Source organism: Typha latifolia, chromosome 5 (genome assembly GCF_019914945.1).
Source record: "Typha latifolia isolate L0001 chromosome 5, TyphaL0001v2, whole genome shotgun sequence".
NCBI lineage: Eukaryota > Viridiplantae > Streptophyta > Magnoliopsida > Poales > Typhaceae > Typha > Typha latifolia.
Window position 1 is genome coordinate 13902063 of NC_133090.1, and position 12913 is coordinate 13914975.

At 35.1% G+C, this 12913-nt stretch overlaps 1 protein-coding gene across 2 annotated transcripts; it reads left to right on the forward strand.

Annotated features, from left to right (window-relative positions):
• Positions 1-5982: 5982 nt before the first annotated feature.
• LOC140788721 (uncharacterized) lies at positions 5983-12452 on the forward strand. 2 transcript variants are annotated; one of them, XM_073138123.1, is made up of 5 exons: positions 5983-6362; positions 8129-8719; positions 9321-9482; positions 11671-11762; positions 11866-12115. In XM_073138123.1, the coding sequence occupies exons 1-5, from the start codon at positions 6282-6284 to the stop codon at positions 11936-11938; spliced, it is 999 nt and encodes a 332-aa protein (XP_072994224.1). In that variant the 5' UTR covers positions 5983-6281; the 3' UTR covers positions 11939-12115. The 2 variants fall into 2 exon arrangements, with proteins under 2 accessions (XP_072994224.1, XP_072994225.1); XM_073138124.1 differs by lacking the exon at positions 11671-11762 and having other exon boundaries at positions 12057-12452.
• The last annotated feature ends 461 nt before the right edge of the window (positions 12453-12913 follow it).

A 12913-nucleotide genomic window follows, 5' to 3' on the forward strand; every position in this document is an offset into this window, starting at 1 on the left:
TCTCGCTGTGAGTTTAATCAAATATGAAAAAAGGAACCTAACACTTAATAAAGTGGCATTATTTTTAGCATGGTAATAAAGAGGAAGACGAGAAATAGAGGACTACCGGCTGCTGACCCGGTGATTAAGAAGAAGGTTTGGACCAGAAAGAAAAAGACATTGAACAATATAGAGAGGAGAGGATTAGAAGAACAAGGTAAAGAGGTTTGTACACACACACACATAGGGGAAGGGAAGTAGTAATGCCTAGCAAATTTTATTTATTTTATTTGCAAGGTATTATATAATGTTGTCATAAAAAAGAACAGTGGACTATATAATAATGAGCAATATTTTGAGTGGTCAAGGTGTAATTTTTCCTAGTTTCTTTAATTCCAAGGAAGCTATCATTATTCACCAAGAGTAACTCTTTTGATTATATTAATATAACCACCGGTAACTTTCATTTGTGAGTACTATACTTTGATTGCCACCAGAATAAGCATAGGACAGGTCATAAAACCTCAGGAGACTCCGGAAGCCTCCAGAATTCTCCAGAAGCCTCCAGAAGCCATTGCCGACAAATCTTTTTTTTTCTTCTTCTTCTTGCGGTTTCAATCAAGTTTGGCAACTAAGATATGATTAATTAGAGTAAGCAAGCTGAATAATATCGGATTAAGTCTCGGGCAATAAAGGTTTAAATGAGCTGTCCGGCTCATTTCATAACCCCCTTTATGAATCTGGAACAACTGTGGATGAATTAAAAATGGAAATTAGAATGATACAAACTACTACATAGCTATGAATCTAAATTTCAAGTTAATTGTTCCTGATAAACGAAGGTGATTGATCTTGACCTCCGCAATCAATCTATTGTCTTATTGCACCTCTACCTTTTGATCACCCAGTGACTGTTTTAGAGGCATTATTTAATGATCAAGGTTGTTTTCATGTCAACATTGAGGTTAAATCCCCATAAATATCTCCCATCTCGCCTTGTCCTCATCCATCTCAAATTGATGACAGACAACTGGACTGAAACCATTGGAACAAATCTAGGGCTACAAAATTTGCAAGCTTAGAAGATAAATAGGAAATCTAAAATCGTCTCATCTGATTGGATTTGAAAAAAAATGAAATTAAATATATAATTTGTTGCATCTACACATGCATTGTATTAGTTCCCAAGTGCCAAAATTTGTGTTCCAAAAAAAAAAAAAAACTAATGATGGTGGTTTGGTGCTTTTCATATATCTCTATTAACCGAAACAGTTGCAGAATTTGGACAATATAGATCCATTATCAGTGTGTGCACAAAGCCAAAAATGGATACATTAGTCTTCCTTTTTTTTATTACCAAATTAGGCATTATGGAGGGTAGTACAAGCCAAAAGCTAGCAGGCATGCAATGAATTGGCATGGGGCACACAAATTAAGTAGCAAGTATTAATTAGGACCACTGCATTCATAGATTGTTTTGGTGTCTAGGCTATAGAGAGTCTACATGCAGTGAGACAAAAGCTAATTTAAAGCACTTAAAATCGCCTGTAGCCCTTTCACAAAACAAAGGGTCTCAATCATTACCAGTGTGGGGGCCCAAACTCCCCTGAGTATCTTTTGCCATTATCTGCCATAGATTAATTCAGAGATTGGGCGTGGTGGTCTCTCTGGACAGTGATAGACAGACAAGGAGAGGAAATGGCGATGGAGGAAGGACTACGAGCCTAGACCGAATCTACTGACCTACTTAGTTTACTAAGTAGCTAAGTAGGCTACTCCTCCTCCTTAGGAGAGTGAGAGAGAGGGTAGGTTATATATATGTGGATACCTCTGTTATTCGGATCCTAGGAGTTTCCCATACTGGTAACATGGTACTATAATTATAGTAAGCTTGAAATTATTGAAGTCCATAAAGTACAAATAGTTTTATAATATATATATATATATAAAGAATTTATCGAAAAGAGGATGAGTCATCGTTAGGAGTTGTCAGCTTTGCATGTGTCGTTGTATGCTTACGTGGTGTTGTTTTGCTTCCCAGCAGTCTCAAATTGTACCAAGCTGCAAGGAAACGAGAGAGACAAGACACCTACTATATTATATATGTTAGAAAAATGTGAAACTATATATATATATATATATATATATATATATATATTATATACATTCCTGTTAGGTTTGGACACTTGGCCTTCAAAAAAGAAAAGATTTCAGCTTGTGACAGGATTTTTGCACTCACTCTATGATGATGACTGACACGGGAGAAGAGTGGAGTTCTAGACCCATTTGGAACTTACAACTTGCAAGCATCTGTAGCACAATAGCGTAAGGTGCAATTAGCATTTAAACGTTTGTGATACAGTCTACATCAAATCATTTGTCTACCATTTGAGTGATTTGTGTGTTAGCAGTCTGCAATCCCTTCACCACCCGACATCAAATTCATATGACATTGAAAATTACCAACCAAATTATTATAGTTGGTAGGTAGGCACCTCTCTTGCACAGATAATTTTAACCCCAAATAATTATTATAAAAAATTATTTAGTAATTTAATGATTTAATTTAATAGCTGGACTTAGTTTGATCGAAAGCTTGATAGTATGATGCCTTGGAAGAGCAGCTCGATAGCACAGCATATTGGAGCAATATCTCAACGATGTTTAGTTTAAAACAATAGTTCAAGGACAAACACGACTTGAAGCTTAGACTAAACAGTCCTCGAGCTATTAAATGATTAACAAAAGAATGACATTGAAAGTTTTAAAAAACTTAGCAAATCATTTTTAGGATTAAATTAATTAATTTAATAATTATAGTAGTTATAAGATAGATTTATAGATAGCCTGCCAATATATATTCAGGACTATATTTGTAAAGTCATGCTCAATTAATCCCATGATGTACTATTTCTCTTGATCGGTTATTAATTTCAATAACTTTCGAGGTTGATGCTTCCTCCATCTTAGTAACTCTAGAGATGAAGTCATTTAAGATACTAAAAAAAATGAGATGCAGTAGAAAGCCTATTCAGCATAGTATGTTATAGAACATCCCAAAATTATTATACAATTTTCAAAGGTCTCTCAAAAGATGATCTAAGAGATACCTTAGGTCTTTGGCCAAATTATCATAAATGTATCTCACAATAATGCATATCAACTTTGTAGAATCATAATTTGTATGTGTTTAAACGCCGCGAGCCGCTTGCTGAAAAGAAACTTTCTTTGCCATTTCAATCATAATTCGTTAAGACTCTTTCGAAGCGTCCGTTTCAAATTGCAGTTGAGAGTGAGCTGTTCGGGTGCACAGCACAAAAACCTCCGTCGTATATGTTCTAACCACCATTGTTCTAACCATTGAGTGGTTAGAACACAACATAAAAACTTATATTATATTTTGATCACATTGTCAATTACACAAAACCACCTTACCGACACCATTGCTCACACTCTTAAGTTATTTTGTTCATCAATAATTGCTTCTGAATCACATCCCAAAGAAAACAAGTTAGTTTGTTTCGGTTAATTAGCTTGAACATCTAAGTTACTACTTGTTTATCAAAGTGTTATCCTCTTTCTCCTTCTTTCATTCTTCAATTATAAGTAGCTGGAGTAATCCTACACGCATAAAACACAAAGTGCGTGTGCCAAATCTTCTTGCACAGAGAAATCCAAATCTCAGTTAAATGGCAACAAAGGTGCATAAATTACTTGCTCTTTTCTTTCTTTTCTAAGAGGAATCAGCACTCACGGAATCTAAGACTAGAATCAAATATATAAAGCATGGGGTGGCAGAGAGAGAGAGAGAGAGAGAGAGAGACTTTATATGCACAACTCCAGTTATCAAAACAGCTGTGCTTAGATTCCCAGTTCACTTCTCTCCACTCCTTTCCTTGCTTAGTCAAATTAACATTTCGTGCCACCTTTCATATTCCTTTCTTATCCTGCTTCAAGTTCTACACTAAGCAGTTGTTATACGCTCAGTTTGTCTACAAATGACCAAGCTATTGGATTTAGAATCAAAAGATGACCACCTGACTTTAGTGGAATTTGCCCCTGAATTAGTATGAATTATGGCAGTCTACGGAGACAAATATGCACAAAACTACGGAGTCACAGTACAAACAAATTATATATGTATTAGCTTGTAAGTTGCTAACTCCTCACCATCTCAAATTTCCGAGCTTTATATATATTCCATGAGCGTCTAAATTTCATTTGAGACCCTCAACAATATTCCTCTTCACAGTGAACCAATCAACGTCTCAAACAAGTAATACTATTTATTATCTCCAAACATGCACAAGAACATTAACCAAATGGCACCACAATTACAGAAGGAATCTTAATCAACTGGAACGATCGGAGGACAGGATATGTCCTCTTTCCTCTGTGATTGTCCATTTTAGTGCTATTCCCATGTTTGGCATGCAATGCAATGTGATTTTCTTCTCTGAACCTTACATGTTGGACTTATGTTTTTTCCCCCAAGGGAAAGCTACGCTAAGTTCCATTCAAACATTGATGGCGACCTGACACATAAATTTAGAGAGAGAATCGGATGTTTATCTTTTAACACAAATTTCACATTTAGACTATAGTAGATAGCACATAAAAAAAAGTAAAATATCTAACCCATGATACACAAAATATAATAAAAAAAGCTTGACTCTAGTAAATTCACAAGACCAAAAGGCCTTAAGTTATCTTATGGTTCCCTCGCGATCCAACAGTAAAAGACAAACAGTCTTTACGAATCCCCCCCCCCCCCCCCAACAAGCCGGAGAAATGAGAATTCATAATCTATAGCAGAAATAGAGAAAAAAAGAAGAAGAAAAAAAAAATGCTCAAAGAGTGAACAAGCCACCTCCCATTGGAGGACCAAATGGGAGAGAAGGAGCACAACACCAAAACATGAACCAGAGATTTGATGGCGTGCATGCTTAGAGTGGCGTTGGTGACAAAAATCCCAACCAACCTCCATAGCCCATCGGACTGAGTAAGGCATGGGCGTAAGGGAAGAGAGAAAGAAGAGGAGGAGTGGTCACAATGGTAGCGTCGATATGGGAAAGAAGAAGGGGGAGGAGGAGGGAGGAGAACACGATAAAAATGGAAGAGATGTCTCCCAAATTCATCCGAACAAGGAAACAGAATTATTAAAATAGCTTTTAGATTTAGAGTTATCTGATAAGTAATGCTTACTAACTAAATACGAGTGACAAGAACTTCCTATTCTTTCAGTTTTAACAGTTCTATGATAAGCGAAATTTTTAAGTTCTAGTACGTTTAGCCCTTAAGCGTTTGTGATGCCGTCCTGTGTGTGTCTCGATATGCTCTCAGAATTTAATATAATGTATTTCTTTATAGTGTTATAAGATGATTATTAAGTTGCGAAATTTATTTTATTTTATGGACGGCCACCTGATCTCTGCCCTTTTTTTTTCTTCTTTCGCTTACGAAGGAAAAAAATTGTGCTTCTGTGTCCTCATATGATAATTCTCTGTTGCCCTAGTTATTGGATCATCTAGCCACCATGCTCGTTGGCATATATACTCAATTACCCACTCATTGTGGTTCAGATTGTCCATTTTTAAGGGAGGTGATGTCTTCCTAACTACAAAACTGGAACAGTTAGATACTGTTCATAGTCCTGTATAGTTTATTGATAAGATCCAAGATATTTGAGTGACAACAAGACCATTATGGTCAGCTGAGTACTTAAGTATCTAAGAGATGAAGCATATAATCTGAAAAGTGATTTATGATTAGGTTAATTGATATAAGGCAATTAATGATCATTTATATTTCTCTATCATTCATGTGATAGAATCAGATACACCCAAAAGCTCATACAAATCACACAGTGACACAATAAAAGACATGATTTTGGAAACTTCATGAATAACATTATCCTGCCGAACAGAGAGTTGCCATATCTAGTAGGTGCAATTTAAAATATTTTTTAAAGCAATATAAGCTAAATTGCGGAGTGTTATTTATATAGTTCCCAATTTCCAACAATCTTGGCTATGGAAATGGAAACCTGATTTAGAGGCTTAGAGTGGTCGCTCTCAGGGGGGGCCCACAAGTGATGCTGTCCGGTGCTCGGGGCCGAGCATCTGATCCCTCTCAGCTTCTTGTCGTATTGTCTCCACCCCGGCCTACTTATATCGCCGCCGCCGCTGCTCCCATTTCTATTTGTTTCCTTTCTCCTCCCCTCTCAGAGGCTTACGGGAGAAGAAGAAGAGACTTTTATAGTATAAAACTAGAGCGATAAAGAAGAGAGACAAAAAGAGGAGATGTATGCGGCGGCGGGGCTCGAGTTCCCCTTCTTTGGGGGATTCTACCAGGAGGCGGCGGCGTATGATGGGACCCACATGGTAATTTACTTGCTTCGCTTGATGAATCCATTGTCTTTTTGTCTTCTTTTGCTCAGAGGAATTTTCTGATCGAGTAGAGGTGAATGGGGTTTGGGGGTTTCAATTTCTGGTTTCCTTTGGTCTTTTTTTCTTTTTGTTCATGTTTTTTTTTTTTTTTTTTTTTTTTTTTTTTTGTGTGTGTGCATGTAAGCCTTGTAGAAGGTCTTATTTACATATTTACTGACCGAAACAAGTTCAATTTGCAAGTGTCCAAGTAGTTGCATGGATGAATGTGACTTGCTTAAGGGGTTAAAGATGCAAAATTGGAAACGACTGTTTTAGAAGGACACTTGTGTTTTTTCTTGCTTATCTTAAGCTGCTGATAGAGTTGAGGAATAATTCAAACTTTATTACAAAGTTATTACAAAGTTTTCCATGGATAGCCTTATTTATTAATCATTATTTACAGTCTCCAGTGAGATATGGATCCCTGTTGATTAAGAATTTAATAATTTATTTATTTGATATTCCTTTTAGCAAGCTAAAAGATAATTGTTTCATTTAATTACTTTTACCTTTTGTGTGATGCACAACATATGTAGAAGCAGCAACTTCTTTTCGTTTTTTACCCATGGCTTGTAGGAGTTGAATCTTTTTCTATCTAGAGATTCATAATCCATGAAGTCTGATGCATGTGGATTCTATGAAATGTCAAGATGTAGGCCTAAACAAAAGTCCCGACAGAAACTTTTATTAGTTGCTTTTTTCGAGTTCCTAAACTTTAGTGCATGCTGTTGGTCCATCACTCCACTTTATTTTCAATTATATCTGTATTGCTTGAAAGGGAAAGTACAAGTAAGTGAAATGGATAAACTGAAGCTAGAGCAACTTTATACTCTAGTAAGTTTGTGAAAGTTGAAATTCATGCATGTGAAAGGATTCTCATCTATATGTCAGCTATAACTAATTGAATGTTGTGCAAATATTAACACAATATAGTTATGGATGCAGACCACTAATCTTGTTCTGAATATTTTAAGATATATATGAATTGATATTGAAGCGATTCTAGTACTTGAGCGAAGCAAAGTGCTTATCATGCACTCCATATTGTTCATTTTGGAGCTACTTTGTGTAGATTTTAGGAAATCTCCGAGAAAATGAAATACATATTTCACATCTTATCTCCATTCAAAGTTTTCACAAGTTTCCTATAACAAAGTGCAATAGAAAATACATGGCTATGGGTGAAAGTTCCTTGAATATCAACAGTACGGAAGTCCTGCTATGATAGTAATAAGAGGTGCCACCTGGGCAATTATAGCTTCTTCATGACTGCCTCTAACTATGCTTGGGAGGGAGGATAATACTTGTCTTCAGTTGATAAATAAAAGTATTAGGTATTGGAGTATGAGTAGAATCTAGGAAGAAGGAATTAAAAAAAAGAACACAGCAAAGCATAGTATTTTGACTGTCCAGCTGCAGTAGATCCTTGACACAATTGTTGTGCCAATCTTTTGAGTAGAATTCCTAGAAGTGTTTTGATTAACACAAATCGGTTGTCTCAATGTATAATTCCATAAGCTTCAGACAATGTGATATTCTTCAAGCCCCCATTCAATCTGATTTTTTTCTGAAATTCCTCAGGCCAGTGCCGGGGTGATCATATTCCTTTTCTTGCAAGCCAAGATCATGTTCATAAGCCTGATGTTTCTATTAGTCATATCAACATATTTGATGATATATTTGAAAGACTAAATTTTCTTAATTCTTCCACTCTTATACAGGGGAACATGGTGCAGATGTCCATTTTATCAGAATACGACCTTGGAGGGGAAGGGGATCTATTTAAAGCTCCAGAGCCTATAATAGAAGAATCAGTATTTAGTAGTGACCCCATGGAAACTGCCATGTCTATAATATCTGGTGGGGATGATGTCACCACAGAACCATTAAAGGTCGCAGACTTGGAAGCAATTCAATATGATCATCTACTGAGTGATGTCTACTATGCGTGCAAGAAGGATCTCCTTGAAAGTTCTGCAATTGAAGAATCACTTTTGGATCTATTAAATATTAAACTGGGTGATGTCTTCTGTGAGTGCAAGAATGACCTCCTAGGGAATTCTGCTAGTGAAGAACCACTTTCTGAGCTATTTGATATTAAGCTTCCTGCAGAACAATTAGAAGTACCGATCTCAGAGAATCAAAAGTTTGTTGCAGAAGGACCAATACAAAAAAGTGTTAGTTTCGGGTGTCTAGAGTCAACTGAATGGATCTGGCCTTGCCCTGTGAGACCAAACTTTCTTGATTTTCAAGGACTAGATTTCGAAGCTGCATTCGGTATAAGGAGATCTTACAGTGAAGGAGATATTCAGGTCAGATAAAGAAAACTACCTCTTGGCTAGTTACAATCTTTTATTTTGCTCTCTTCATCCTTCTTGTTTCCTTGTTTCCTTGTTTCCTTGTTTCTATATATACATAGCAAGTGACGAAGAATACAAGTCTAAACTCTCCTTTGGATGATGTTATAGATATGGAAGGGTGATGGCCATCTTCTGGATCTGTATAAAGTCAATATTTTGGTTTCGGGTTGCAATATCTGCTAACTTATTCCATAAAATCAAAAGCAAACAGAAGAATATGTAACTTTTATTAAGTTGGTTCCCTAATTCCTGATTGCTAATGATTTGAGGAAAGTTTAAGCATGATTTATTATCCATAATGCACGTCTCCATCACTGTAGTTGATTTGTGCTAGAGCCTATGATTCTGCTAATAATTGTGAAAAATAGGCATTTATATGTCAGAATTATTGCTTTTTTAGTTTTGATACAAGATACATCATGGGCAATCTTTGGTTGCATGACTTTGTTCTTGGGAGAGCAGCTAGTTATTTGACCTAAAATGAGCATTGAGAATGAGATCCTCCAGGCAAATTTTACATGTTTTGGTCATTGACTTAAAATTTTTCTGACAGAATCTCAGTGATAATAACACAAGCCTTGGAAACACAACAGTTATTGATTCATCCTTTGAGCGGCTTTTTACTATAAATGACACGAAGACTGAAGAAAGAAGGCAAAAACTTTCCAGATACAGGAAGAAGAAGACACAGAGAAACTTCGGCAGGAAAATCAAGGTACACATGAATAATCCTTTCTGACTTTTCTTCTTCTGGAATTTCATTCTTAAGGGACAAATGCTTGGCCAGTATTTACTATGACATGATGTACCTGAGTATGTTAATTCATCACTGGTTTATAGTTATACCTAACGGAGAGTTTGATAGATTAATTATCAGAACTATGAAGAAAAGAAAAGAAATAACATTACAGAGTTCTGGTAATTTTTGTAGACTTCTCAAGCTTAACTGCAACAAACCATGATTGGATTTTCAAATGTTTACTTTGAGCAGTAATGCCAATACCAATTTTGTCTTTCTGTCCCAGTTTTGCTTATCTTTGGTTTGACCCAAGGTTAGCCATGCTGGTCAGCATGCCCTATGCTGCACTTGTCGTGCCAATAGGCGTATGACAACCGGCACAGGCTGTTCTACTAGTAGCACAGCCTCGAACCGAGCCAGCACGAGTGCGTGCCGTCCCATGCCTACCTGCACAGGTCAAATGATGCTCCAAAGCCTCTAATTAGACCAATCACCCTTTGAAGGTTAGTGGTGATGCTCCAATGAGCTAATAACTCATTAAGGATTAGTGGTGATGCTCCAATAAGCCAATAACCCATTAAGGGTTAGTTTCTTATTTGTCACTTGACAACCCGCTTTATTAAATAGGAATAAAAGTGATTGAAATTGAGAGAAGGTGAAAGAGAGGATAAAGAGGAAATTAATGAAGAATTTAATATTTTTCTTCAAACTTAGACCATTGAGGAAGTAAACATGAACATAGGGATACTCAAATGGAATATCTAGAAAATTCAAACCAAGAATTTGACCATCTTATGTTAGATAGAGCTCATCAAAGCGAGACATGGAGTCAGACCTTGAGAGGCCGAGCTAATGGTGGTCATTTGGATATTAGATAGGGCCGACGAGTTTACTAATCAAGGTGGATCATCTTTCCGACTGTTTATTAGTTGAGCTGAATCATCTTCACAACCGGTTAATTGTCGAGCTAGATCATCTTCACTACTGATTAATTCTTTAGAAGGCTTAAATTGAGATAAGACTAAAAATGATAATAGTGATAATCAGGGCCGAAGGGAGGGGATTAGAGGGGGCAATTGTCCCCCCACCCACCCAAACAGATTGATAGTTATTTTTTATTTAAGTAAATACTATTTTACCACCTTGACTTATTATCTTTTAATTAAATTATTTGCATAATTAGTTACTATGGAAAAAGAGCAAGTCACTTCACGTGACTTTCTAACTAACTATTCAAGTGGGTTCACTTAAAATTTTAAATATATTTAAAAGTTTTATCCCTATCCCGTGGGGTCTACCATAATTTTAAATTTAATCAAATCCTAAAGGAAAAAGTTGGTCTACGACTACAACCTATAAATAAAAATCAAAGATAGCTTAATAAAGTTATTTTAATCTTATAATTACTAATTTATATATTTAAAATAATAAACTTACATAAAAATTAGTTTTAAATTTTACTTTTAGTATTGATAGATTTTGTTTTAATTATCGAATGCTAAAATCTTTTGGATTCAATTGAAAATTAGTATCTATTTAGTGAAATTTAGTAAAACATCATTGAAAAAAATTCTATATGTTCCATATCCACAATCTGCATATGTTGTCTATGCCGATGTCAATTGTTCTCATGCATGTTTAATATCTATATCACGTCATACTAAAATTGTAAAATTTATGTTTGTATAAAAATTATGTGAGATATTATAATAAATAATATTATTAATGGATGAGTTTTGAGGATTATTGATAGTAATTGATTCAACATTCTCGTATTATTTTTGTGTCAACAAATGAAGTCTTGATCATCCCCATCATTCTACGCACAAATAGATTTCAATTTTAATTATTAATTTTATTGTAAATTAATGAATGTATTCAATTATATTATATGTTGAATAATATCTCTATTTGATTAAAGCTATATTTTAATAAAATATGTTATCAACAAAAATAATTTAAGGATAAAAGACTTTAATATAAATTTTAATACATATATTTAAATAAAAAATATTCTAAATACTTAAAAAATATATTAAAAATGTGTTAAAATGCGTGTCAGGGGCATGCTGACACGGCATGCCTCATGCCATTAAACAAACCGAAATGATTGAAGTTTTTCTATATGGAATCGGCTTAGGTCTAATTCCTATTACTTTAGCAGGATTATTCGGGACTGCCTATTTACAATATGGATGCGTGGGGGATTGTGTTTTTGGCACGACAGTCCTTGATCGACCCTATTAAACTTTCAAAGTATAAATTTGTGTCCTGACGAGGATACTATATTGTAACAGTATAATTGAAACCACACATTTATAATCTAAAGTTGATCACATGGCATCCTCTTCTGTCATAGGTTGCTTCACCAAAGTATCAAGAAATATGGTTTCACATCTTCACATAAGCTCATCTGTTTCCAAAAGATTTAATGCCTTTAGTTGAGTATTAATTTATCTACATTCCAGTACATCCAAATGTCATCACTAAACTTTTCGTTACATTCATTTTTCTTATTTCAAGAAGAATACTTAGTTCTGGATTTTGCAGTATGCTTGCAGGAAGGCTCTGGCAGACAGTCAGCCAAGGGTGCGTGGAAGGTTCGCAAAGAGTTAAGAGAGAGAGATTTCGAAGCCAAGGCGGTCTATGTAGATATGCGAGTAGGATTAGCTTAATGTCATGGAAGATGAGTAGTTCCTCTTCTCTATAAAACTTAAAAGGATACGTGCCACTAGAGGTTCGAAGGTCTTTGTGGTTCTTGTAGGCCTCTCTCTGTAATCTTTGTTTTTTTTTGTGATAATTACCTTTCTAGATGGGCATGGAGCTATACTCTTGTAAAAAGGTGGGAATAATGTAAGAGGGCTCCAAATAAAAAGCCGTTATATGTCGGCTGTGTATGTTTTTGACGCTTAAAATGTCTTTAATATCTTATGCTTGCTTTGGTTATAGATGTCTCTCAACATCAATTCTCTCTTCTTTAATTCTTTAACAAAAGAAATTTTAGCTCTATTTACGGACTCATAGGTCATAGTTACCTGGCTTTAACAAGTATTGGGCAACTGTTCTGTGAAATAACTTTCAAAGTAGTATAGCTATGTTTATTTGTTATATTTGTATAAAAAAGTTATGCCGGTATGAATTAGGTATAAATTATTAGTGTTTGGTTGTAAACTAATATAATGTATAATAATTACACATAATGTGACATATTAAAGTAAAAGAGAATAGTGAGATTGCATTAGAAATTTGTAAGATTTTATATTTAAAAGTTTAAAATAGCCCCTAGTAGATAAAAAGAAAGTACTAATACATAAATAATATTTTAATTAATCTTGTTTAATTTTTTGTGAGAAAACTGCATGGTTTTTTAGTATGCAGTGTGGACTTCTCTTTCTCCAGGGACAAAT